Below are 27,997 nucleotides of genomic sequence, written 5' to 3'. Positions count from 1 at the left end.
ACTCAGCAGATGCACATGAGGAGATCCTCACTAAAGGACATGCAGAGTTAAAACATCAGCAAGGAAGGCCCCAGCCCCTACATGATGGCAGCCCAGCTCCATGGCTGTGTTCTGGTCCAACTGCCTTAGGTCAGAAGACAGAGGGTTCTAGAATATGTCAGAGCAGTATACATTTCCCTTCTAACTTGGGGTTTATTTTCTGTCCAGAGTCCATTGCCTGTCTGAGGGTACCAAGGTACTCTTCCTGTACATTCATGTCTTCATGACTAGGGCACAAGCAAAGGCTTGGGGTCGGGTGGGGAGAATGGAATGAAATGAATAAGTAGAGAGAACACAAGGCTTCTGGGAAGACCCAGCAGAGGAAACCCCAAGTGCAGACAAGGGAGTCTGGAGCCAGGGAAACCCTCAGAAGATGTAAGTCTTCCTCCAACCAGGCAGGATTCTGGGGCTGCTGTAGCAGGCGAACTGTATAGTCCTGAGCTGGGATGCCTGGGCTCCACTGGCTTCCAGAGGTTACAGAAGCCGAGGACATTAAAGTTGGGGGATCTTCCATCAACATGTAGCTGAGAGGCCTTCCAACTACATTCTTCAGAGCCTTGCATGGTAGCACATGCCTTTAATCCCAGCACTTGGATGAAAGAGCTAGGTGGATCTGTGAGTTTACAGCCAGACTGGGTTACATAGCAAGTTCCAGGCCAGCCAGGGCTTACAGAGTGAGACCCTATCTCAAAAGAGCAACAATCAAAAACAAAAGCCAACACCCTACACTCTTCGGAGCCTTAGGCATCTCCTTGCAGATGGGACGGGGGTCAGGTAGACAGAGGGGGGCTTGCCAACCTCCAGGGTCCTTTAGGCAGTGTTGGTTTTGTCTTTATGTATTGTGATCTGTATAAGATTATATTTGATAAGTGGGTCCTTAAGAAAGTGGAGAAACTGCTGCTCTTACTCAACCGTTCTTGTTGCTCATCCGGAGAAAATGGTGGCCGAAAGGGGGCGGGGAGGGTAGGATCATCTCAAGGCCACACACCTTGGGCCCTGAGCTAGACAAGGATGGGATGGGAAGTAGCCCAATGACTAGAGGTGGGTTCTGCTCCAAAGGTGTGGACGAAATCAGTCCCACTCCACAGGCCGGAGCCTAGACACCACTTACAGCCACCGTTGGACCCGCCCCCCCGGTGCCTGAAGCCTTGCTCCTAACGTGGGCCCCAAGCACTGTGCCCCGTTCCACACAACCCTACCTCCCAGGCCCAGAGAGCCGTTGCAGCATTTGGGCTCTGATGTGTCCTTGCTGGCAGGACCAAGCCCACAGAGATGGAGCGATCACCCAGGGGCAAGCCATACTGGAGCAAGCTCAAGGTTTCTGTCCTGTAGGCTGAATAGTTGGCAAAAACCAGGCCAGAAAGCATTCCCATGTGACCCACACAGTCACAAGAAGCCAACACCATCTTCCCAGAAGGCCACAGGGCAGAACCCCCTCCTATCTCCTTCAGCACGTACTAGAAAAACTCAACACCGGGTGCTTCTGTTGCTGGAGCCCAGTGCCTTGTTGCCATGACATAGACACAGCTTTGCATCCTGAATAGGATCAGTGCAGCAGCCATAACTAAGTCCTTGGATCTAGAACCTCAGATGCTGCTTACAAGTGGGTCAGATCCTTCTGGAAGCAGGCACACGCAGGAAGGCGTGGCTTCATCGCCCACCACCTCACCTCAGCCACTCCCGTTCCGCCGTTCCTGATGGCCATGTGGACAGGAGTCCCTTCATTGCCTGTCTCCGATGAGGGAAAGCACTTTTCAGAGACGAGGAAGGACGTGTTGATACGTCTAGATCTTTGACCCCTGCAACCTTTGGTGGCTGTTTGTCTTTCTAAGACTTTGACCAAGTTCCCTTTTCTGGCAGCCCGTGAGGGGGCCAGCTCTTAGTCAGTTCTAGAACTCAGCAAAATGTAAAATGAAGGATCTTCTCCGTGTCCCCATGGGTCACCATGGAGTTGGGAGGTTAACTGAGCAAGCTCTGAGATCCCGTTCTTATCCACTCTCCACTTTCTTCTGTTTACAGCTTTGTGAGAAACAGTCTCCAGGTCTCATGGCCGTTAGATAGTTTCACTTCACCTGCCTTGTTAGGCTCATTAGGGTCACAGGAAGGAGAAGGAAGAATACCCCCATTGCGCGCTTACAGGGCTCTGGCCAGGCCCTGGAGTAAGTGTTGAAGGCCCAGCGTGCGGCAGCTGCTGCCATCCATATTTCCCACGCCCCCTCTTCCCTCTGGTCACAGACACCCATCTTCCCATGACACATCTACCGCCTTGGCCATGCTGGGTCCTCACATGCCTGTGAGGTCCCCTGTAATAACCTCGGATGGTGCGCCGGCTAGTCTTATGTCAACTTGACACAGGCTAGAGCCACCTGAGAGGAGGAAACCTCAACTGAAAAAAAAAAAAAAGCCTCCATAAAATGTCGGGCTATAGGCAAGCCTGTAGGATATTTTCTTAATTAGTGATTCATGGGGTAGGCTCAGCCCATTGTGGGTGGTGCCATCTCTGGGCTGGTGGTCCTGGGTTCTATAAGAAAGCAGGTTGGGGCTGAAGAGATGGCTCAGGGGTTAAGAGCACTGACTGCTCTTCCAGAGACCCTGAGTTCAATTCCCAGCAACCACATGGTGGCTCACAACCATCTGTAATGAGATCGGATGCCTTCTTCTGGCGTGCAGGCATGCATGCAGTTAGAATACTGTATACATAATAACTAAATCTTTTTAAAAAGGCAGATTGAGCAAGCCATGTGGAGCAAGCCAGTAAACAGCACCCCTCTGTGGCCTCTGCATCAGCTCCTGCCTCCAGGTTCCTGCCTTGCTTGAGTTCCTGCCCTGACTTCCTCCAGTGATGGACTGTGATGTGGAAGTGTAAGCTGAATAAACCCTTTCCTCCTCAACTTGCTTTTGGTCATGGTGTTCCATCACAGCAATAAAAACGCTAACTAAGGTGGGTGGCATGTGCTTAGGAACAGTGAATCCAGGCCTGTGACTCACTCAGACTAAGTCTGCCCCAGACATCGTCTCCTCTGGATGAAGTGACGTGGTGGTCAGTTAGCTATGGGAGTTAGTGGGGCAGGGCTGCAAGTAGCGTGAGAGAGAGAGAGAGAGCTAAGTATGGCTGCTGCAAGTTCAGGGCAGCCTCACTGGAGCACAGAGGCCGGCCAGAGTAGAGGGCGGGCAGTGAGACTGGCCGTCTAGGAAACCAGCTAGGGGAGTGAAGCTTCACCCGTAGGCAGGAGGATGTTTCAGCAGGAGGGGTTAGCCAGCCGTGGATCAGGAGAGATCTGGAAGAGAACATCAAGTGGCCCCTTCGTCACACCTATGGCACTCCATGAAGGAGGCCAGGAGGCCGAGTCCTAAGAGTCCTGGATTTAGAAGCCATAACCTCAGTGTTTCACCATCAAGGACCAGACCCAGAAAGTCCTTAGCTCAAACAGCCCGACCTGAACTCTGGAGTCAGACCCGCCCAGGTTATCATTGGGACTTCACCTTCACGGGTCGTGTGGCTTTGGGCCAGTTTCTCTCCCTCTCTGGGCTTCATTGTCTCGGCTGTAATCTGGGGTGATGGGACTGTTCTGAGCTGACCGTAGGCAATGTTTGTGAGATGCCCCCTCCACAGTCGATCCTCTCTGGCTGTGGGGTTCTTGAGCCTATGTTCCAGATGGCTTTGTGTCGTTTAGCGAAGCCCCATCTTCCTAGCAGATCCCTGGCTCCTGTCAACACTGGTCTCAGGCAGCAGCCCAGGCTCCTTCACTGCTGTGTCCTGAGACTTAGCTATGAAATGCCTGGGCATTGGCTCCACCAACCACAGCCCCTGAGTTCTTGAGTTTCGCTGGGTACCAGGAAGTTGAGACAGGTCCTCGGAGAGGTGAGAAACGAGTGGGTAAAACTTTGTCCCACCTGCCCATAGGATCACAGACTCAGGCTGTGCTGAGAGGTGACAAAAGGGACTGAAACCTTAGGGGGGCTGATGTCTTCGTGCTGGTGGCCCCGAGCAGCTTGATGCCTTCTCTGGCCTTGCCTCCTCATCTTCAGAGGCTCAGGGGCTGACTGTATAGCCTCTGGGGTCTCTTTCCACATGAACGTTCTGGAATCACTAACGATGAGGAAGGATCAGATCTTCCATTCCACCCCACACCCAAACCTGCAATTGAATATCCCCAGATCCAGGCTGAGAGAGGCGTACTCGATGAGGTCGTCTCTAGACCAGGCCCTGCAAGTTGGCCAGGGCACCCAGACCTGACAGTCAGACCCGATCATAGTCCTAGCAGGGAGGTGCCCATGGCTGCACACGGCAACTAGAGGTTCCGGCATGGCTTCATGCAAGGACCCCCCAAGATGAGTCCCTGAACCATACCAGGTGAACCCCACAGAGGATGTGCTTTCGTCCCTTGGCCCAACAGGATCTGCAGCCCTACCCCACAGGGGCCAGCATCCTCGGAGCCCAGCGACACCTCAAGCTTAGATGACTACAGTAGTAGTCGGGCCTAGGATCGGCTCGGCCGTGCCGGAACGGAGCGGAGATGCTGCCTGAAGGCAATAAAAACTCAACTCCTCAGTGCTTCATCTCAGAAGTCAGCTTTTTTATTTCCAGGGCCAGGGCCCGGGGAGGGGAGGTTGCTGTCTTTCCAGGAAATGGTGCAGTGGAAGCTCGGGATGTTGCATTTTTTTTTTTCAACTCAAGCATGTGTTTTTCAAAAATATCATCCTTCCCCCCACACACACTAATTTTAGAATCAGACCAAAGCCAAGCTACTGTCCTCTGTTTCTGTTGGGAAAATACTATATTTATTCGAGATGCAGAAGCACGTCTCTGCAAACCTCTGATTGCTTCAGAAAAACAAATCTGCTTTAGACTAGACAGAAACCATGTTACAAAATTTATTTCATGCTGGAATCTCTTTGCATAACATTGGGCATGCAGTTTTTTGTTTTTGTTTCTTACTCTGAAGTACTAAATTGCATACAATGCCAGGTTGTGCCTTAATAAAGGTGGAGGGGAGGCACCCCTCCGGTGGTCCTGAACTGGAGGTACTCTACATCCTGGCTTTAAAATGACATTGGAAAATCCATATGGTGTAACTATGAACAATTCGTTATGAAACTTGGTCACACTGGATCTACACACTGGGATGAGAGAATCAGCCTAAACTAGCCGCTGTCGGGGTCTTGGGGAGACGTCCGCTGGGTCAGAAGCATGCCAAACAGAGATGGAAGAGGGCGGCTGTGTGAGTTCTCACAATCCCATTCGGAGCAAAGTTCTCTGTGTTCCACGTGAGAGATGAGCTACGAAGGTGAGGTCAATATGACCGATGACTGACTGACTGCCTTTTTGAAACCTTTCCTCTGGGTCTTGTGTACAAAAAGCAATCCATTCCCCAGCCCCATCCTTCTTCCCTGGCCCCCCAACTCCCAGCAATGTACAGACTTCTACCGAGTGCCATCACAGCTTGGCTCCGACACCGTGTGTCAAAATAAAGAGCACTGAAAGAAAGTTGAGCCCTTGCTTTTCTCGCCGTTCTTGGTGGTGGTGAGAGTTATCGTACAGTCACAGTGGAGGCTGCTGGGTTTGGTTTAGCTGGGTTTTCTGTTTAACTTCATGCAAGTCATGCTAAGGCTCCCCTTCACCCCCCCTCCCCAAATAAAAGGTAACTTCTAAAAAAAAAAAAAAGAAAGAAAGAAAGAAAAGAAAGAAGGGCGATCCTCTACGGTCAGTTACCATTGGCCGTAGAAAAAGCTACGTCCGTCTTAGGACAATGCCCGGGCCACTCGGACTCGTCCGGCAAACCTGCATGGCGTGAATTTACTCTGTCCGAGGGTGAGGAGGGGCTGCAGGTCCACCCAGATGCTTAATAGCCACCAGTGTCCTCGGCCAAGCCGCCTGGTCAAGTCACTCTCACAGCCTCTGTCGGCATATACTTAGCAATGACAGGGCTTTCTTTGCAAAGATCTGTATGTAGAGAATACAATTAACACTTGAGCTCCTCTTGTGCCTTCCCCTCCCCGCTCGGTACTTAGTTGTTAAGGGAGGAGGAGGAGGAGGAGAGACTCAACAGCCGCATGCAGAGGCAGGCAGGTTCTTCTCCAGCTGGCTTGTTTCCCATGCAGCAGGACCAGCCTTAGCAGCCTCTTTCTCTTCCCTCCTTGGGGGGACAGGTGAAGTCCCTACTTCTGCTCTGCACCTGCAGACCTAAAGGGCTCCGAATCAGCCAGAGCAAAGCAAGTCCTCGTGAGAGCCAGGCTGGGCGGACACGTGTGCGGGGGGGCCTTCACCCTTGGTGCCTCCCAAAGAGTCCAGCACCCAAGCCCAGGTGGGCTCTGAGACTGGGGGTCGCCTGTGGATGGGGATTGCACTCAACTCCCTAGTACTACTAGGAAATGGGGTGCTTCTGGAAACACAGCAGAGACACTCCATTCTCTTAGGCCACACCGGCTGATCCAGCATCCAAGACAAAGGAGCCAGGCAGCCAGCCTGTGGGACCTTAACTGGGCAGGGCACAGCCGTGGAGATAGTTTTCCCCTTATTCTTCAGGGTGGCCCCTGCTCCTGGGCATTCTAGAGGCTTGACCTGGGAAAAAGCCAGTTGCAAAGAGAGCAGCAGACCCATCCGTGTCAAGGATGGGGTCCTCCTCAAGGCTGGTAGCCCTCTGCCATGCAGCACCATGCAGGGAACAGCACACCGCACTGAGGTCCAGGGGATCTCAGGCAGGGCGAACAAGCCGAGACCAGCCTGAATCCAATGGGCGTAACTAAGCAGTCGTGCGCAACCCAAAAGACTTTCCCTCCTCTTGGTGAAGGCTCGCTCTCTCTCTCTCTCCTCTCCTAGGTCTGCCTTTGATTCTGGAAGTCTGTTTTCTCCTTGTGTCTGGTTTAACCATTTCCAACACTAGCGCCGTTGACAGGGGCCACAGACTGCACACCATTATCCTCGAGATTCTGACTCGTGTCTGGCTACCCTGCTCGCTGTCGGCATGCGTCTGTGTGAGCATGCATGCATGGGCTGCCCAGCCCAGGCCAGTGCCTGCAGCCCTATGTGGACTGTTCTAAGCTCCTCTCCATGCCTCACCCCAGTCCACACTACACCTCTCCAAATCCTGACTGCAAGAATAGCACTGGTCCTTCACCAGTCACAAGGGGGCACTGGCCACCCCTGGGCACTGGTAATGTGCTCTGGCTATGGAAAGGACTATCCAAAGTCCCATTGGTACACTTTGTCCTAGCAAGTTTTCTGTTTATCACTCTTAATATTCTGAGTAGCACACAGCTTACCTCTACAAGGACAGTGGCCTTATCTCCAAGCTCTAAAGCCACCTCTCTCTGAGGCCTCCCTTTCCACTGGCCTGCAGACTCTTTAAAGGATACTTCTTCCATAGCACCACCTTAGACTAAACTCACAGGGTGGTGGCCAAGCCAACTGCCCTCCACAACTAAAGGTTAGGAAAGAACACTTTGCCTTTTGGACATGCTCTACCCCACTAGAGAACTCTGGGGGAACTGAGACTCCCCGCCTGTCTCCTTACGGACATCCTTGGCTTGGTTTTACAACCCATGGCCATCCACCCTGTGCCAGGCCCCTTTCTACCATTTATCTGAATACCAACCTACAGCTGCCTGGGCCTCAGCTTCTCACTGCCAACCTGGCATCCCCCTTGGGGAAAGGACTCTGACCTCTAGAGGCCAACCTTGGGGGCGCTCCCTCCATCCTTGCCCCTCAGTGTGCCTGCCTACCCCTCAGCGCCCCTTGCCCGCCGCCCTACCCACCCATCTGCAGGAGTACAAGGCAGGCCCGGCCGATGCAGAGAGCTCAGCTTCCTCTACATACCCTTTCTCATTCCTCCACCAGGTGGGCACGCGTACTCCCCGGTTGATAAGAGGAAGCAGGGTCCGTATCTCTCGCGGGTGCCCGAGCGGGTAAAGGGCAGGCCCTCATCGGGAGTGAGGGCCTGGTCTATGTGGGGGCAGTCTTCGTTCGCCAGCGCGGCCTTCGCCACCTCCCCATTCAGTTTGGAATCTTCAAACATATAAGCAGAAGCTATTGAGACACCGAAAACTGTTTAGTGAGAAGGGGTGACGGGCCGAAGGTAGGGCATTTGACCAAGGACTTCCCGTTCCTGAGGATGGAAGAGTGGGTGGTCCATGGAGGGGGGCGGAGCCTGGGGCGGGCTGCTGACAGCACAGGGAGGGAGAGACTCCTAGGTTTGCTCAAAGTTTGCAAAAAGATGAATCGGTGATGAGCCTGGCGTGCGGTGCTGGGGCCAGGCCCAGGGCCCAAGGCAGGGTTAATGAGACAGGATGATGTGATGCAATCATGGGGAGAGGGCCAGACACACGGCTCAGGGAGAAGACAGACAGACACTCAGAAAGGCCCCAGTCCAGAAAAGTAGCCTTTCAGACCCTCTACTTCTAACCAGCACCTGGCTGTCCCCCAGCAATATTCAGCCCTAGGCCCGGCTGGGCCCCTTTTGACCCCCTCCACCCCCGCCCCATGCAGATCCCATTCCAGCATTTGGTTCCTGATGTACCCCCAAGTCTGACTACTCAGCTTGCTCCCACCACTCCATCTGGGTCCAACTTCAGGTGCCCTGGCCTTCTTCTCTGTCCCCACAAGGACCAAATCTGGTGCCTCTAAACTTTATCCCATACCGACTAGGCCTGCTCACACCTTCTAGCCTGTCTGCATCGGGACACAGTCTGGTCCCTCAGATCTCCCATCCCCTCTACAGACTTGCCTGGACACATATTTTACACTCCCCCGCCCCACACACAAACCCTATTTTACCATGCTGTGGCCCATAGAAACTAGCCTGGCCACACCTCTGTTCTGTCCTCACAAGAACCCAATCTGTCCCTCTGAGCCTGTCCTCTACACAGACTGAGCCTGATCACATCTTCTACACTGTTCACACAGGTACATAATCAGGTCCCCCTGAAACTTTGTCCTGTACACAGATAAGAGCTGGACAGACCTATACTGCCTCTACAAAGACCCAATCAGGCCCCTTCAATTTCCTGTTCCCCATACAGACTAGGCCTGGTTACACCTATCACCACCGCTCTAAGGACCCGCTCTGATTGGTCTACCCCATCGTTCATGCAGATGAATTTCCTGTGTACCCGCACAGACCCAGTTAGATGACTTCATCTGCTCTGTCCCCATGCAGACCTACAATGCTGTCCACACACATTCAACAGTGCCTCCCTCCACAGACCACTCCAGGGAACCTGGTCAGCTTGCACAACAAAAATCAATGCATGTGCATGAGGCTGTGATGGCTGGACAGGGATGTGGGAGGGGCTCCCATGCCGGTCCCTTCTGCCAGCATCCCCGGAAAGCAGAACAAATGGATGTGCGGAGACAACAGATGCTGATGGCCTTGGGTGGGGGGAATTTGCGGCTTGGCTTCTGTGGTAGCCTAAGGAGGAACCTGGGAGGAGATCTGGGGTGGGGGATGACATGTATGGTGGAGGGCAAAATGTGGCCACAGCCAGGCACACTGGCCCTCCTAACTTCAAGAGGAAGGATTTGGAGGCCTTCCCAAGACTGTCCCCTTGGGGACTCAAATACTGCACCTATGGGGGAAGCCTCCTCTGAGAGCCCCCTGGTGAGGGAGGAAACCAGACTGGGGGACCTGATAGGGGAGGCTCTCTGAAGGGAAGCTAGGGGAAATTCCCACTGGATTTGACCTTCTCCCATGATCCTGTTCACATCATGTTACTGCACGCAGGAGTGAGCCTTCCCTGCGTGCACGTGAGTGGGATCACCACCCGTGTACAACATGTCACTACAAAGAGGCAGTCAGTCAAAAGAGAAATGGACCAATCAGGTTTATTCATAAAGCAAATCCAAAAAAAAAAAAGGTTTCCCATCATAATTTTGGAACTTAAAAAAGTCTGTCGTACAAGATGGCAAGGCATTTCACGTACAGTGCATTCCTTGAAGATCCCAGGACCTTCACTCCTGATTGACTCTAAACCAGAAAGGCCAGTTCCTAGGGAAACTCTGGCACCGTGTGACAAGCTGGGGGCTCCCTAGCGTATGGGGTGTGTCTGTGGGCACACACGTGTGCCCACAGGCATGTATGTCCTCCCTCACATTCCATTTGGCTCCTGTCTCCCTCCTGGAGGGTCTGTGGGCTGGAAGGAGAATGCTGGGGAGATGGGGATGTGGTATGGTGAGGAAGAGGGGCTGGAAGCTGGGGTCCATGTGCCTCGAAGGACTTTTTCTCCAGGGGAGCGTTAGTGGCTTCCAAGCGCATCTTCTCCAGCTGGCAAAGATGCTCTTGAGTGCTTGTCCACAGCCTGCTCTTCTTGTCCAGGAAAGGGTCAGTTAGTGACTACTCCTGCCTCTGCCTCCATAGAGACAGTGCAGCCTGAGACCCCTCCTCTGGGCCCGAGTCTCTGCCCACATGCCCCCTACCCCTGGCCTCCCACATTGAACTGTAAAAGGTTTGAAAATGGGGCAGTCCCTCAGTGGTGGGGGGGGGCAGGGGCAGCCATCCCGAACCCAGGGGGACAAGATAGATGGTGGGCAGTTTCCAGGATGCCCCTGGAGCCTGCTTTTGTTTCAGCCTCAACCTCTCAAAAGGGATCTGTGGCTGAGTGGCTGTTGTTTTCTCTGCAGCTGAAGGTGCTCTCAGGCACTGGGCCGTTCACTTCCTGTCCCAAACTCCAGTGGCCAGAAGAGAAAATAACCCAATTGTCTAAATCGGAGGAACCATGAGAAAGGCCACAGGTGCAAGATCACCGAGTCCCCACCCGCCCGCGCGTCTCTCCTGGGATGAAAGGGCAGCTAGCAACCTAGGTTCCCACTTGCTTTCAGAGACCTGGGCCTGTCTCCCCGGGCCCAGGACCCCACGACCCCATGACCCCACGACCCCAGAGGCCTGCGGTGATGAAATGGCAGCATGGGCAGCGTCTCAGAGATGGTTTCCAGGCTTTGAAATGAGCTGAGATGAACGTCTGTGAGAGGGTCATTTTTTTAAAACTTTGGAGCAAAGAGAACCTACATGCCCTCCGTCAGCAGGCACGCTTTCCTGCCATCTCCAGACACTTCCGGTGTACTTACTGTTCACACCAGCAGCGGGCGCCGCCAGGCGCACGCAGGACTGGACAAGGGTTAGTTGGGCTGGGCATTGCCTTGGGTTTGCCCCAGAGGGGAACATCTCAGGCTAAAGGGGGACAAGCTGTGAGAGACACGGTCATGGGAACCACCACACTCATTCAACAAAACAAGAGAGAGAGAGAGAGAGAGAGAGAGAGAGAGAGAGAGAGAGAGAATTAGTGGAGAGAGGGGAGAGGGGATATGAACAACACAGAAAAGAACACCCATGCCTGGCATTCAAAGTCACCTCATTTCTCCTTCGATCTCCCCTTGCCCACGTGGGCAGTGTGGGCTGCACTCCGAGTCCAGGCTGCCAGCCCTGCAGCTGGATTCTTTTCGACCCCCTCACCAATTCTGCCCCCATTGCTGCCACCCTCCCTACCCTGAGGTCTAGCACTATCCCCAGGCAGCCGCAATAGCCCGAGAGAGGACAGCTGGAGGGCCCAGGAAAGGGGGACTTTAGATTCCATTGCTCAGAAAAGAAGCTCTCCCCTGAAAGACCACCCCGAGGCTGCAGCGGGTCGCTTCTGGGCGGGGTAGGGTGTCTCTGAGACATCCCTTGGGCTCTACATACTCAAAAGCAAGAAGCGAGCCGAACTTGGCCACCTGCGTCCCTCTTTATCCCTTATGCTGGGACCCCGTAACCCTGGACCCCACAGCACAAAGGACTGACCCACGCCACAGGAGCAGACATGCTAGGACACACAAGAATGGACATGGCAGGACAGAGGAGACAGTAAACATTCCGAGCTGCCCAGAGCAAGCAGTTGACCCCACTGTAGATGGGGAAGGAAGCCCCCTCCAGGAAAAGGGCAGCTTCACCAAGGGGCTCAGTCCCAGACAATCCCTCCCTGAGCCCCTCATGGCCAGGTGAGACCTGAACCCTTGGCAGCCCCTCAGGCAAGAGCCCACAAATACTGAGGCCATTCGAGCTCTGGCCCAAAGAGCGAGCCCACAACATCCCTGGGTCAGACAGACTGTGGAGGTGAGGGGAAGGAGCTGGAGGAGGAAGGCTGGCTGAAGTGCAAAGCCCAGCATTCGGCCTCAGTCCCTAGCCCAGGAGTTAGATGTGGAACTGGAGAAAACGGGTTAGGGACCTGTTCAACTGCCTCTGCTGGAGAAACTTGGGGGACTTGTCTTATCTCCCACATTCCCATCGGGTCTGGTCTCTACCCACCCCATCTGCTTCCTGGAGCTCTGGCTTCTCCCGCTCTTTCTCACCTCTGCCCATCCAGGTATACAGGGATGAGGAAAAAGGGGGTTTGGATGAGAAGACAGCAAGCCTGGGGCACAGGGATGGCTGAAGACAGGCCTAGGAACCTCACGTGCCCCCGGCAATTGATAACCCTGCTCTCATGCTCGTGTTTGCGGTGAGCAGTGTTCTGGTGAAAGGCGAGGTGGGACCGGAGTCTTAGAGCTAAGGGGCGGGGCTGAACACCAGGCCAGCACCAAAACAGCAAGGGAAGGAAAAGGGAATAATGTGTGTGGAGGAGGGAAAAGGAGGAACTTGACCTCACAGGGCAAGTCATGAGACTGCCCAAACCAGAGTTCCTGAAATCTGGAGCCAGGGCAAGGTGTCTCTCAGGGGCAGGGCTGAGGAACCCAAAGGAAACAGGAATTCGCAGGCTCTGTAGATCTGCTGCAACATGAGGAAAGAGCTAATATCCCTAGGACTAGCTGAATGTGTGAATGTGTGTGTGCGTGTGCGTGCTTGCGTGCTGCGTGCGTGCGTGCGTGCGTGCGTGTGTGTGTGTGTGTGTGTGTGTGTGTGTGTGTGTGAGTTTATGTCCTCAGTACATGGGCAATAATGTCACTGAGTGTGCAGAGGAATCTGTGCCTGGCTAGAATGAGCTCCAGATCATCAATGGGCTGACCTGACTGACATAGTGTTGGGGAAGATGAGTCAGAAGGGCTGAATAGGGTCATGTGATGCCCCTCCGTCTGAGCACTTCCTGGAGTGCACAGTGGAGCTGGGGGAGAAGGAAGGCCATCCAGAGCTGAGGAAACTGTCCTTGCCCTGGTGGTGGCTCCTGGGATAAAATGGCTAGCCAACAGGAAGCAAAAGGGTAGGCCTGGCCCTTCCCATAAATGGAGACAAGGCTTGACCGGAGGGCTCTAACCTCCTGCATTCCCTGCCCCAATCTAGAACACAAGCTACATTCTGTTTCTGTGCCTACAGCAGCCTCAGGAAGGAGGGGGCGTAGAATGGGGTGAAAGGGCTGGAATGTCCCATGGCCAAAGAAGTGTAGGCCTTGGGACATTGCCCAGGCTGCCCCAGCCTGGAGGAGAAAGGACTGGGATGGGAAGGTGAATCAGAGAGCACACCAGCAGGGAAGGACATCCATCATCCACTGAGGGAGGCCACCCACATGGAAGAGAGACTCTCTCGCCCCAGGCTGAGCTAGCTTGGCCCTCTGCCAGCCCCAGGCATGGGGTGCTCTTCATAGACTAGAGAAATCTAACAGCACACACCAACCTCACACTCACCCAGTACCTCTTCATGCCATCATTCTTCTCTGGGTCATCTGTTCCTTGGAGATCCCTGTGTCCTCAGAGTAAGTCAATGGGAGTCCATGGGTAGAGGTAGACTATGGGTTTTCATCTTCAGACCAGAGCCCCATGGTCAACTTTATGTGCTATGTGCAGGTTCTCATAAAACTGAGATAGTCCCATAATGAACCACTAGCCATGGAATATGAGAATATATCCCTCGGTGACTAGTATTGTTCCAGCCCACCCCCCACCCCCTGTCTCCCAGTGAATTTGTGGGTAAGTGGTTGGGATGTCTTGTATTGCTGCTGCTACGGTCCCTACTGCTAGATATGGGGACAGCTCTCAGTGGTGGGAGGGTGTCGCTGGTCCATGATGCTTTCATCTAAGCTGCCCGCCCGGGGTGTGGCCCCCCTCTAGTTCCTTGCTCATCAGCCACTTCCATCAGAAGGTCTCCAGAAACTCCCACCGGACCATCAACCCAAACAGACAATGTGAAAGCCAGAGTCACTCCAACAGATTCCTAAAGATAAATGCTAAACTCTAGAGTGGTGGCGGAGGATGAGTTGGTTTGGCATGCTATGGGGTAAGTAAGCTTGTCACGGAAGCCTAGGGGCAACTCCTAGCAAAGACCTGGAACTCGGTAGCTGGCATCAGAGCAGGAGTCTACTCAGCTAGGTTCTGCTAGGGCTGAGAATCCCGCCTACTGCCTTTGCGGAGACTCAGCTGTCCGGATCTCATGGACCACTCTGCCGGTCTACACAGCCTGAAGGCACCCATGTCAAAGACCAAACCAAAGGCTGGGTGGTGTCTCTGAATCACACCACTCCCTCCCTGCCCACCACGGGTCAGTAGCCCGCCAGAGACTTACGCCTGACTCCTTCCGACCAAGCAGCAGCCTCTGGGCTCCTGCTAAGAGAGTCCTCAGCAAACTTCTGTGGGGGTCTCTTCAGAACTCCTGAGACCAACCACATCAACCTCCTTACCCAGAGGCACCGGTAAGATGCCTCTAGCAAGCTCTTGACTTCTGGATCTGGCCGCCAAGCATCTCCCTGGGGCCCCAGGCTCCACACCTCAAGATTGGGCACAGGGTCCTGGGGTCGCCCATGGAACTAAGGAAGCAGTCTGACTGAATCTGGAATCATTGCTACAGGGGGCAGAGGTGAAAGGTCAGATCGACATGCCTCTAAGAGGTTTCCTACCTGCTCTGTTAATTTCTAAAATTTCTTCCTGGGCCAGCGGACATGTGTCACTCTGAGTACTGTGGTGAGGAGAGTTTACGACAGATTTACAATAATTGGGAGATCCCAGCTGTGGTGGCCGTGGAATATGCTTCTTTTTTTTCTTTGGTAGTTTCTGCTTAGCCATGGCTAAAGAGTAGTACATCCCGAAATTGTTCACGATAACGGGCACCGGCATGGCAATGGTCAGCACTCCTGCCAGAGCACACAGTGCTCCCACCAACATACCAGACCACGTCTGAGGATACATGTCTCCATAGCCCAGTGTCGTCATGGTGACCACAGCCCACCAGAAGCCAATGGGAATATTTTTAAAGTGTGTGTGCTCACTGGCACTGGGGTCATTGGGCTGCGCCCCTATCCTCTCAGCATAGTAGATCATGGTGGCAAAGATGAGCACACCCAGGGCCAGGAAGATGATGAGCAGCAGGAACTCGTTGGTGCTGGCGCGGAGCGTGTGGCCCAGGACCCGCAGGCCCACAAAGTGGCGGGTCAACTTGAAGATGCGCAGGATGCGCACGAAGCGGACGACACGCAAGAAGCCCAGAACGTCCTTGGCAGCTTTAGAGGACAGGCCGCTGAGCCCCACCTCCAGGTAGAAGGGGAGGATAGCCACAAAGTCAATGATGTTGAGTGAGTTCTTGATGAACTCCACCTTGTTGGGGCAGAAGATGACGCGCATGAGGAACTCGAAGGTGAACCAGACCACGCAGACGCCCTCGATGTAGGTGAGGAAGGCCTCCGTCTCTGCTTCCCGGTAGTATCGCACTTGTGTGCCGTTTTGAACATTTTCGATTTCCGTCTTGTTCACGATGGGGTTGAAGCGCTCGTGGGTCTCCAGACAGAAGGTTGTGATGGAGACCAGGATGAAGAAGAGGGAGGCAAAGGCCACATACTGTGGGCGAGAAACACAGGGTGTCAGAGTAAAGGCTTCTCACTCCGAGTGGAGAGACCTGGAGCGCCTTGCCTTGGGTCTAGGCACAGGGCCACATTAGGAGCAGGCCGTGCACAGAGCCCTTCCAACACACCCCAGGCTGACACACCACATTATCTCCCTTGGAGTCTAGGGGGAGAAAGTGATGCTGCTGAGCCTGGCCAACAAAGCCCACATCCCTGTTCACCTACGCCTCCTTTCCCGATGCTAGCCAAACACTGATGCTCCGGGGTCCAGCGAGCCGTGAGAGAGGAGGAGCCTGGCTACATTGAGCTGGGCTGTCACTTAATACTCTGATGAGAAATAAAAACAAAATGAAAAACAAAAACAAAAGCTCGTGCTGGGTGAAGCCACTGAAATCTGAGGCGTCTGCAACGGCACTTAGCTACACTGACTGTGACGCAGGGACCCAAGTGTGCAGGGAAATAGAAGAGGACCGCTCTACCGGAGCCAGGCCCCACAGAGGCTGTGTCTGCTTCCTTTGACTCCAGTTCATTTACTTAAAGACCCCCCCCTCCCATTAGCAGCAGGAAGTCAAGCGCCTTTGCCTTAGTTGGGTTGAAACTGGCGGTCCTCCCCCATTCCACGTGCTCTGGGAGGCCCAGAGCTGCTAGGTTGGGCTAACCAAAGCCATGGGGCCTGGAGCCCAACCTGCCAAAAATCTGGGCACCAAGAACTAAACGGATCTTCGAAACCACGTCCCGGGCTTCAGGGAGGGGAGGGAAGAGCAGGAAGGGCCCTGTTAGAGAATGAACGCAGTCTTAGGAGATGATGCCGCATGCTACCTGAGCCCACAAACAGGAAGAGATCTGTGTGAGCTGCTTGTTACAGTGCACTGGCATCCTGTTAGCTTAATAGCAATGCAATTTTCAGAACCTTTTCTCATAGGCTACTGTCAAATGCATCCATTGTCATCCTTCCATGAACCTTTCCATCCATCCGTCTTCCTCCCTCCCTCCCTTCTGCCCATTTATCCTTCCTCTCTTCCGTTCATACACTCATCCATCTGTCCACTCATTCTTTCTTCCTTTATCCTCTCCATCCCTTTCTTCTATTTTCAAATTGCGCCCCTCCTTCCTCATTTTGTTCTCGCTCCCTCCTTCCTTTTCCCTGCCCATACACCGCTCACCAGCCTGTGGTTCACCCAGCCATGCTTTCTTCCCACCACTCTCACCCAGGCACCAGTCCAGCTCTCAGGGAGCTCCCTGTTCAGCTAAGGAGGAGGACACACACAAAGACAGTGCGAAGCAGTGGGTGGAAACTGAGTCCCTGCACCCTGTGACGCCTGCGGGGCTGGGAAAAGCTGAGGGAAGCAGGCTAGAGAGGAGGTCTTCTGACTCCAGGAAGCTCTTCTTTCGGGATCCAGCTCTTCCAGACCTGGGGTGCATGGAGGACAGACCAGGAAAGCAAAGTGGAGGCAAAAAGACAAGTCGTTAACCTTCAACCCCAGCTCGCCCAGAACTGCAGCCCTTCCAAGTCACCACGCATCCTCATCTGCTATGTATTTGGACCTGGACTCTCTCTGGGCCTCTTCTTAGAGCTTGGCTTTCATAGCCTAGACTCCCCAGGGACAGGCTGTACCCTGCCCCTGCAGTGACCCCTGACATGGCCTTTTCTTCTGTATCCTCTCTCAACAGGACCACTGCTCTCAAAGCTAGGCTTCAGTCCCAGTCACATGGCTACTGGTCCCAGAGCTGCTCATGCCAGCTACCACATTGCCCACAAGGAAAAGGCCAGTGTCCTCAGCCTGCCACACCAGGATCACGGTGCTCTGGCTGCACTTGACTCCTCAGGGTCCTCACCCGACATGTACCCAACGTTCTTGCCACATGTACCTCTCTGCCACTCTGACCAGAGTACCTCCTCCGGTGGCTTTGCACCTGAGGGTCCTTCTTCCAGAGAGGCTTCTGGCCATGCACACTGTGTGGAAAATCCCATGCATCCTCAGTGCCTCATTAATAGCCCTTCCCCTGGGGTGAGGCTCCCACTGGCAACTGTGGTACTCAGAAGGCGGCCTGCCAAGGTGCTCCTCAAGGAATCTCTATAACCACCCAGGGAGGCCATGAGTCTGTCTCCAGTGACGGCTCGTTAGTGTTTGCAAAGGCTCCTGAGAGTGGCCCAGACAGGGCATTGATCTCCCAGGAGTCCCACAAGCCCTCCCAGCTCGCCTCTCATCTGTCCCTCACCATACTGATCTTCAGACAGACGTGGAGGTCCAGGAAAAGGCCTGACCTTAGTAAGACTAACATACGGAGGCTCGGTTGGTACAGCGCTTGCCACACAGACATGAATCCCAGTGTTGGATCACCAGAACCCATGTTAAAAAACAGAGTTGGGCATGGAGAGACGGCTTGACAGTTAGGATGGCTCTGCAGCTCTCTCGAGGGCCTGGGCTCAACTCCCAGAACCTACACGGTGGTTTCTGCAACTTCAGTTCTGGGGAATCCAGTGCCCCTCCTCTGGCCTCCACAGGCACCAAGTATGCACATACATACATGCAGACAAACACTCGTACACATAAAATACAAATAAATCATTAAAAAGAAAACAAAAGGAAAGTGTGTGCGTGCGTGCGTGCATGTGTTAATTTCTGGTGTCTTCCTTAGTTAATTCCCTTGTTTTTTGAGACAGGATCTCTCACATGGTCTGGAGTTCACAGATTCAGCCTCACTTTGGCCAGTAAGCTCTAGGAATCCACCTGTCTCTGCTCCCCAACTCCGGGGTTACAAACACACGCCACCACACTTGGCTCTTCCCTCTTTCCCTTTTTTCTCTCACCACCACGCTGCCTGAGTTTTGCGAAGCTAGCCTTGGATTAGACCTGGATGGTTCCATGTTGTGATGTCCCCTGTAACTGAGGAAGGGCAGAGGCGACTAGAACCAACTGGAACCAACTAGACGTGATCGTGGCCACACCTGAGTGGATCCTAGGCCTTGGTGCCCAGACTCAGTAGCTCTGGTGCAGAAGCACCCTTTGAGGATGGGCCAGTAATGAGAGTATCTTTGGGTGGTCCAGCCTGCATCCTACCTAGTCTGCAGTCTTGCTGAGCTCCTGGTAGGCAAGACCTCACAGTATTCAGAGAGCACGGCTAAGGGGAAGTGGGGAGGGACACGATGACCCCTGGCCCTAGATGGGGAGCCAAGCTCAGCCTGATAGGCCCAGGACAGCAGGTTCCAGAGCAATGCTGGGTTGTCACCCACAGGGCAAGCAGTGGGGTCTGCGCCCTACACGAATTGTGTACCAACAGTCACCCACAGACTACAGACTCGATAACCCAGAGTACACACCTAACCTATGTCCTAAGCTCAGACACATCGAGAATTCAGCTCAGTGCCTGGACCACCCAGAGGACATGAGCAGCCCACAGAAATCTTAGGGAGACCCGTCCATCACCTCACCCCAACCAGCCACACTCCGGGAGTATGCGCACGGACAGCTCGTGTGTACACGCTCAGAGCATCACGTGGAGAGGGCAGCCGTGAAAACTGTGCAGCACACGTCTCCCCTCCCCACCTCTCTCTGAGAACAGACTCCAGTCACTTCAGCCACTCTGCCTCTCTCGCTGGGCTTTCCACACAGCCCTTTGCCCCCCCCCCCTGGGTCCCCACTAGGGGGCGACTGACTTTCCCACAGCTCTGGCAGCTCCAGCTCCTTGCCTCTCTGCCCCCTCAGCCCTCCCCGCCGCCCTCAGACTGCCATTCCTGCTTGCTCCTCTTTCCAGCCCTTTTCCGGAGCAGCCGAGCCCCACCACATCCAGGACCAGGTCAGCCGAGCCCTCCTGGGACGATGACCCGAGGACGAAGAGCTCCGTCGGGCAGCCCAGAGGTAGCTGTCCCCGGCCTGGCCAGCGCAGCGCAGCGGCCGCCTTGTGAAAAACTGAGGACGTGTAGCTGCCATGGCTTGGTGATGATGCTACACAGACACAAGCTGCTAGTTTCTGGCTCTCTTTATTATTTTATTTTTTTCCAGAACGAAATCACAAACCGTGAGACCCACCAATTGTGTTCTAGAAAGTGGTAGCCATAGCAACAGAGCAAGGCATCCCGTTTCTATGGTAACCAGGATGGTGAGGCTGTTGGCTGTAAAGTCAGACAAACCCTACTAGGGATCTGTTGACTTAAGATGTTTTATAAATCGCCAAGTTATTTTTATCATAGCCCCACCCCTGAAGCCACAGATCAGAAAGGCACCCTACTATCTATTAAAATGACCACTAGGTGCTGTGACTTTCATTTAGGAATTATTTATACCACAGTAGTCTTTAGGAAATTGTGCTTGCCTTTGGGAGCTGCTCGGGGATTCGCCGTGGGGCTCTGTGTTTTTACCACCTGCGTTTCAGGAGCAAGTGTCTGGTTGTAAGACAGTGCAGGGACTGACAGCATGAGCTGGCCACTCACTTGCTGTGTGGCCTCGACCAGTCCCTCTCCCCAAGGTCAAAGTGAGGGCTAGACTTGGTCCCTTTTGAGGGGGATCAAGGTCACAGGCAGTGGGAGCCCATGATGGCTAATCAGGGGGAGCCCTGGCCCATGTCCAGGCTTCAGGCCCCCAGAAACTGCAGGTCAGGTTTTCTGCCTAATGGAATCCTCCCCATGGGGGTGCACAGCATCCATTAGAAGTCAGTGATGCAGAGCAGACAGGATGGCCAATTGTCTTAAATAAATTGTCAGTTGAGTTGGGTTTAGAAACTGAATTAGACTCATCTGGACTTCCTTCGGTTGGGCACACCCACGGTGTGCTGGGCAGGCCAGGGCTACAGGATTGGAAAGCTCATGAGGTCTATCCTTTTTGTTTGTTTTATCTACAGCCTCCAGCATCAAGCCCAGGGAGGTCCCAGTGCTCTGCTTGGGTCCTGACCCCTGCCCCATACCCTTCCCCTGCTGGCACCCTGCTCAGGGAGTAGTAGGCGGAAGGAGCTCCCTGCAGGGCTCAGAGGTGGTATGAGCTAGGGAATGAGTGTGCATGGCAGAGTGTGCCATGTTTGGAAAGTCTTTGTGCATCCAGAGAAGTAGCATACCACATCGGAGCTGATGTATGCTTGTGAAAATGACACCAGTGTATGTGAACTCTCTCTAGGCTCAGCAAGAATTTCAAGGGGTGGTTTTGTGTAGTGTGTGTGATTCCTGTGTGCTGGAGAAGTGTACTTGGGGAGACATGTGTGAGGTGCCTGGACTCATCTATGTTGTATTGGATGGTGCATGCATATGGGGCTATATATGAAGTATGGAATATATGCATAAGTGTGCACATATATGAGCCATGTGTTGTCTGTGGTGTGCTTGCGTGCAAGGGAGAGGCATGTACAAGAGTAAGTATGTGCATGTGTGGGTTGTAGCATGTGTGTACGTGGACAGACCATCTCCTGGAGAGATCAGAGTCTTGGGCTGGTGTGTCAGTGACCGAGTGGAGATTCAGCCCATGATCCAGACCCTTTTCCACACCAGAAATGGTCACTCCCACACAAGCCCAGGGAGAAAGAGACCAGACAGTGGGAGTGAAGGAAAGCCCCGGAACCAGCCCAGCATGACTGTCCGTGGTGCAGAATCTTTTCTGTACCCCTTCCTTCATACCCGCCAGTGTCCTCAATCCAGAGCTGGGCCGGGATCAGGACCGGCAGTACTCGGGCCTCATGGAACTCAGAGGCCAGGACGGATGCTGCCCCTCACGAAATCACACTCAGGGCACTATCCTGGGTGGCACCCAGACCAGGCCATGCTGAGAAATGTGCTGCCAAGTCCTGAAGCGGCAAAAGCTGTCGTGTGCTTTCATCTCGGATGAATCCTTTTCTTCCACCTTTGGACTTGATTAAATCCTAACATGCACAAATCCTTAAAAGGCTGTTTCTCCCCAGATCCTTATTCATGCCACTGAACTTACGGTATGCCTTAAACTGATCCTATCTCGGCACTGTAGAGATGAGGTTATTAGAAACTCAGGACACCGAGACAAAGGTGACCTGCAAGGTCTTCTGTGAAAGGCCACTCTTTGGGCAGGAATAGGGACAGAGGCACAGCCAGGGACAGGAGCTGCCGAAGGCTGAGGGGCTCTTCAGAAGAGCCTTGAGACGCCACACTAGGCTCCGGCATGGGGTTCTGATCACCAAGAGCTCTGCGCCTTTACTTAGTCAGTGCCCTACCATTCCACCTTCTTCCAAAACTCTTGACTCCAAGTGCCTCCGCCTTCTCTTGCCTGGGCCAAGAGCAGCTCAGGTCTGTCAAAGGAGGCAGCAGCTGAGAAGAAATGACATGACCTTGAAGCCAAGCAGCCTGAAATTTAGTCCCAGGTCAACTGGGCAGCCTTGGATAGTTCCTCAGTCCTTTCCAGGCTTTCCTTTCTTGCGGGTGACAATGACGGACTAAGACCACAGACGGGACTAGTGAGATGTTTCATCGTGACGACGCTTCCCACCAAGCCTTACAACCTGGGTTTGATCCCTGGAGTACACATAGCTACAGGAAGAAACTGACTCCCTCTGAACTCCACATGCAAGCTATGGCTCACATGTTCACACACAACAATAAACAAATAAATGCAGAGCAGGGGAGGGAGGGAGAGAAAGAAGGGGGACAGGGAGGGAGGGATGGAGGGAGGGGTGGAGGGAGGGAGGGAGCTAATGCAAGAGGAAGCATAAACAGAGAGATATTCAAATGTGTTGTTGGCCCCAAACACCCTGCCCAGCTCACCATCCACCTGGTCCATCCACCATTGCCCACTGCTCAGCATCAGAGCATCTCCCACACAGAAAAGCCTAGCAGCCGACAGCCATGGAACAGGGCCATTGAATTGGGGGTCACCATGGAAACTGAAGCACGAAACACCACCACTATCCCTCAGAGGACCTGTCTACTCTCACGGGCCCAAGGCCACTTCCTATGTGGATGTTCAGCAGAGTGACCAAGTCATTCAGGGACAAAATCTGACTGGGCCAGCCTTGGTCCTCGTGTATGGGGTCAGGCTGTCTGCTTAGGGCACAGCCTGGGAGACATTTGACAAACTGGGGCAGAGGGCCCCAGGACTTAGCAACAAGGACAAATGGATGGGCCCAGACTCCCTGGGAGTGTGAACAGAAAGCTCTGGGGACGTCTGGCCACCCTTTGATAGAGCATTCAAACATTCAGTCATAAAACAGCACATTGACTGAGCACCTACTGTGCACCCGACATCCCATTACACAACCCCTCCAGGAGTAACCGCTCTAGATAAGGCTGCCCACACAGGGCCAGGCACACAGTAGGTACCTACTAGTGGGGTGAAGACACCGACTGTGTGCTGGCACATCCTGAGCCACGCCCACCTTACACACCTCGTGTCTCATCTCCTTTAGCCCGACACTAACTCTAAGGCTCCCCCCACAGAGTTGTGCTGCCCCCCACCCCCATGCATGTGTTGTATGTGAGCATCCATGTCCACAAGCGCCATGGAAGTCACAGGACATAGGTGTCTTGCTCGCTCTTTTACTCTCCTTATTCCCTTGAGACGGGGTCTCTCACTGAACCTGAGCAGTGCTGGCAGCCCACAGCACCAGGAATCCTTCCTTCCACCTCCCCATTTCAAGGACGAATCTGGTGGGGGTCAAAAGAGGTGGGGTGGGCAGAGGCTCCCATGACAGAGGCGGCCGTAGAGGCCCTGGGGAGACTGAGGAAGCAGATGTACAAGAACAGGGCCCTAGGAACGAGAGCAGACATGTTCTTTTCATTTACGTCCCAGGTGGCCCGGATGCCCCCAGGTCCATTGGCCATTTGGGATTCTTGAGACAAGATGAGACTCACTCTTCACGTGGCTCTGACGTTCAAGGAAGCACACATGGGGAGAGCCTGTGAAGCAGGCCATCTGAGAGAGCAGAGGCCTGGGCGTGGCTTCCGTCCAGCACAGAGTTCGAATCCTAGCTCTGCCATGGCTAGTCTGACAGCAGGGTGGTAACCTCTGGGGAATTTAGTCACGTGGTCCTTGAAATGGGACGATGACAGACACTCTAGGAATTAAAACACTTGAGAGGCATGGAGGAAATGCCCTGAGGCCCGGGACTTCCTGGACTCGGGAAGAAGGATGGGGTGCGAAAAGTATGGGGCACCGAGACCGCCCGTTCCGTGCTCTGTTGAACAGGAGCCGGGCCACGGTTCCTCTTCTAACACAGCCCTTAGGGGTTGTTTTCCCCAAATCACCGGAGGACGGGGCGAAGAGCTCCCGCGGCAGCGAAGGGGAACGTGTGCTGCATCCCATGATCCTCCCCTGATTTTGTCCTCTTCCTGTCTCCAGCTGCCTACTAACTACAGACAGTCTGGACTACATGGACCACACTCGGTGTGCCCGGGACCCAGAACTGAGGGCATGGCCTGCAGAGGACAGAACGGCCCGCAGAGGACGGAGACCTAACACTGCAGCCGATTCCAGCTTTCTGCATCGAGTGCCTGACTTGGAACTGGGAGAACTTGGGGCTCAGGGTGAAGGACAAGCAAGGTCACAGTTTAAGCGGGGACTGAGCCGTCCGTATAGCTGCCTGAGGATTTCTGGTAACAAGATGAAGGATACCGATAGCCAGCGGGTCTCTAGTGGGCTTTTCTGGTTCTTTCCCCACACTGACATATAAACCTCTGCCAACCCAGGGGAGCATCCTCTTCACGGGAGCATGAGGTCTCTGGGGAAGAATCTTGGCCCTAGAGTTTGAGTTCTCAGCGCTAGGTCAGTCCCCACTCTGCCCCATAACCCTGTGCTCATCAGCTCCTTAAGGCAGCCAGATGGCCATGGCCGTGTGACAAGTCATCATGGCTGTGCCCCCACGAACCCATCTGGACACGCCACCGTGGCTCCAACCTCTGTCAGCCACAGGCAGGCAGAGTGGCAGAGACCCAGGTTTTGAAGACACCCGAGACCCCAGGAAGGTATACTGAGGAACAGACGGTAGTGACTACAGGTGGCCTGCTCCCACCTTTCCAGTAATACGTCAGATTCAGGAGTCCACCAGCGTCCCACCCACATGGGACCTTCCTCAGACACCAGGACAAGTGCGTCTCCCAGTCTACGTACTCAGCTGCCGAGTCAGCGACTGCCTGGGAACTCGGCTAACCCTTTGGGGCTTTTATCTGTTATCTCTGGAGGTGTGTCTTACACGCCTCAAGCCTTTTCTAGAGAAAAACCAGACTGGAATAAGATAAACATGAACAAGTACCCAGATCAGGAAGCCGGACCTCCAGAGGGGGCACCTGGTGATCCCCTCTGCTAGTGAGCCTGGGACAGATGCCCCTGAGGGTGACCACCTGCAATGGTCACTGTGACACAGCCACTCAGTCGGCTTTGGACACCTCCAGGAGAAGTGTTCGTCTCTTGTCTAAGTCAGCCTCCACCCCCGGCCCTCCAGCTCTGCCCTCTGCAGTGGACAGAACACATTGCTTTGCCTCCTTACAGGGACAGCCACACCCGGGGTGCCGGGACCCCCTGAGCAGGCGGTCTTCCCGCCAGGCCTCCTTCCCACTGCAGCTTTGGGCCTCCTCCTCACACTGTCTCAGGCCTGCTGATGTTAAGCGTCCACAAAAGGACGGCAGGCAGGGTTTGAAAACAGTTTTCTCAAAAACCTCTTTGCCTCAGCACTTACCCTCTGTACATTGTTTTCACATCTACCCCAAGTTGCCCTTGAAGGAAGACATCTTTCCACCGTGGTGGCGATGGATACAGACTTCTACCATTTACCTCACATCTTCCTAGTTTGAATCACATGTGAGCAACACACACACACACACACACACACACACACACACACACACACACACACACCAAAACCCAAAACAAACAAACAAACAAACCCAAAACTGGGTCATTAGCAGTGTAGTTTCAACTGTCCCCATTCAGCAGATGAGAAAACTGAGGCTCTGGGCTCCATGGAAGAGGTAGAAAAGGAGTTTATCAGGAACCCACTAGGGAAACTCTCTCGAGTGTCCACACTCGAGTGTCATATGGGATCCTGACTCGTGTGTGTGTGTGTGTGTGTGTGTGTGTGTGTGTGTGTGTGTGTGTGTGTGTTTGGGGGAGGGGAACAAAAGGTGACTCCAGGAAGGCAGGCACGGAGAGGGAAGCAGACACTGCCTCTGAGGGACCACTAGTGAGTGCCCACACGCTGTAACTATCGGCTGGACAGTCACAGGGTGTGCGGGACACACCCGGCAATAGCGGTAGCAAACGGAGCTGTGTCTCTGGCAGGTGAGCTGACATTTATTAAGCAGCCGTGGAGAGAAAAACGCACCTACATATGGTGTCAAGGCCCCAGAGGAGAGTGTACAGGACATGCGATGGGCCTTTAACAAGCCATGGGGCGAGTGGTTTGCACAGAGGCTGTAGGGAGGGCGAGATCAATGAAGGCAGAGAACGGAGCCAGCTGTCCCTGGGGCTCCCGCACGTCCAGCTGCTTCTGGCCACTCAGTCTCTTCTATTCTACTTTTTGGGGCCCCCTTCTCCAACCACTCCTTCTCCACACCCTGCTCCGAGCCTCACAGTTGAAGGATGCCTCTGAGAGCCATCCTGGCTCCTCTTCTCCATCCCCCCTCCATTCCCCTTGGGCTGATTCAGTTATGACTTCTGGTCTGGCTCCCACCGGGAGAGCATCAAACGGCACACTCCCAAAGGCTTCCCCCTAAATACAGGTCTCCTGTGCCCACCTCCCTGGCATCCCCAAGTGGTGTTCTAGTAGCTCACGCAAGCTTAACCTGGCAGCTAAACTCCCAAGCACCCACCACCCCCACAGGCTTCTCCATCTCCATCCTTCCAGGACATTCTTGCCAAAATCCTTGCAGTCATCCTCAACATCTCTTTCTGTCACACCTCACGTTTCATCCGGGAGGAGATCCTGGTGGTTCTGCTTAAACCCAACCCCCACTCGGAGCCCTCTCCACTCCAACTGCAGCCACCCTCACCTCCACTGTCTCCCTGTGGCCTGTGGCATGGTCTCTGCATGCATCTCCAGTTTCCAACATTTCTGGTGCACACAGCATCCACACGAACTCCTTAAGGCATACGTTCAACTGTGCCATTTCTCTGTTGAGAACGCAGCAAGGGCTCCCGTTTCTCCTGTAGGAGACGCCTGCTTAATCTGAGCCTTTGTCCCCTTCCGGTCTTCCTTCCTACCAAGGTGCACTCTGGCCTCTCCTCCCACATCCGCATCTTCAGACATGGTCCTCAAACGTACTGGACACATGTCTGCCTTAGGCCCTTCACACCGGCTGGGCCCTCTGCCTAGAATGCCCCTCTATCAGCATCTCAGTGGTCCATTCCCTGGCCATCAGATGAGGTTAAAATCTGAACCAGCCTCCCCACAGAGCTGGTCTTCCTTATCCTTCTTTTCTTCCCAGGGTATGAGTGCATCATCTTCTAACATGCTAACATCCAAGCGTCACTGAGCTGTGATTTACATACAATAACATTCGCCCACATTTAGAGTCCAGTTGGAGAGGTGTTAATTCACACGCTCTGGATTAGTTTTCACGAGGATGCAAGGTCTTGGAGGTAGCTAGCCCCACAAATCTTGCCTGGCTCTGCCTCAAGGCTCAACCAAGCTCTCCAATTCGTAGGAGAAACAAGGACCCTTGCCCAAACCAGGGAGCATCAATAGTCACAAACGACTTTCCCATCTGTGCCTCTGCATGTGTGTGGTCATGGGCACACACACACACACACACACACACACACACACACACACACACACACGCTGACTCCTGTGCCTCAGTCCCCCGTCTGCATGTCCCTGCAACAGCTTCTCCCTGCAGCCATCTGAGGAAGTGAACCAGCGCTCTTGTCCACACACGCAGGACAGGCAGCCACGGATTCACTGCTGTCTGTGTCCACATGAGCACTTGCTACAATGACAGTACATCTGTCTCCAAAGTGGCGAAAGGGTTGTCATTCTTCACAAATCTGTGGCTGAAGTGGCCGCCGACACCATCCCTAACCATTCTCTATACCTCCGTCATCAGAAACAGGCATGCTCAGCCTCCACAGAGATGGATGGACAGTCAGTGGGCTCAGGGACTGAGAGCAGACCAGGTCTATACTGGCAACTGGGGTGCCAACTATAGTTCACCTGTACACACTGGCAGTGGACACAATTCCTTTCATCTCCTTGACAATAGGAACGGTTGCTACACGAAGACCTCAATGTCCAACAGACATAAGCATGACATGTCTCGCTCATGGAGGCAGACACAAGGTCACCGGGA

At 53.9% G+C, this 27,997-nt stretch overlaps 1 protein-coding gene and 1 long non-coding RNA gene across 3 annotated transcripts in view; one reads left to right on the top strand and one right to left on the bottom strand.

Annotated features, from left to right (window-relative positions):
- Kcnc1 (potassium voltage-gated channel subfamily C member 1) overlaps window positions 1-27,997 on the bottom strand; it is a 45,802-nt gene continuing 17,805 nt past the window's right edge. The window contains exons 2-4 of one of the 2 annotated variants that reach the window (XM_015987041.3): window positions 14,827-15,760; window positions 7,856-8,044; window positions 1-6,223 (exon numbers count right to left, since the gene is read on the bottom strand). In XM_015987041.3, the coding sequence (XP_015842527.1) occupies window positions 6,153-6,223; window positions 7,856-8,044; window positions 14,827-15,760 (1,194 nt within the window). In that variant the 3' untranslated portion in view covers window positions 1-6,152. The remainder of the gene's footprint in view (window positions 6,224-7,855; window positions 8,045-14,826; window positions 15,761-27,997) is intronic. The other variant, XM_006993550.4, reaches the window with a different exon arrangement.
- LOC143266910 (uncharacterized) lies at window positions 13,285-16,132 on the top strand. Its single transcript, XR_013041737.1, has 2 exons — window positions 13,285-13,689; window positions 14,045-16,132. It is a non-coding gene; the product is annotated as an uncharacterized LOC143266910 (long non-coding RNA).

The sequence above is a fragment of the Peromyscus maniculatus genome, chromosome 1, assembly GCF_049852395.1.
Source record: "Peromyscus maniculatus bairdii isolate BWxNUB_F1_BW_parent chromosome 1, HU_Pman_BW_mat_3.1, whole genome shotgun sequence".
NCBI classification, from domain to species: domain Eukaryota; kingdom Metazoa; phylum Chordata; class Mammalia; order Rodentia; family Cricetidae; genus Peromyscus; species Peromyscus maniculatus.
This window is presented reverse-complemented; position numbering and strand designations above follow the sequence as displayed.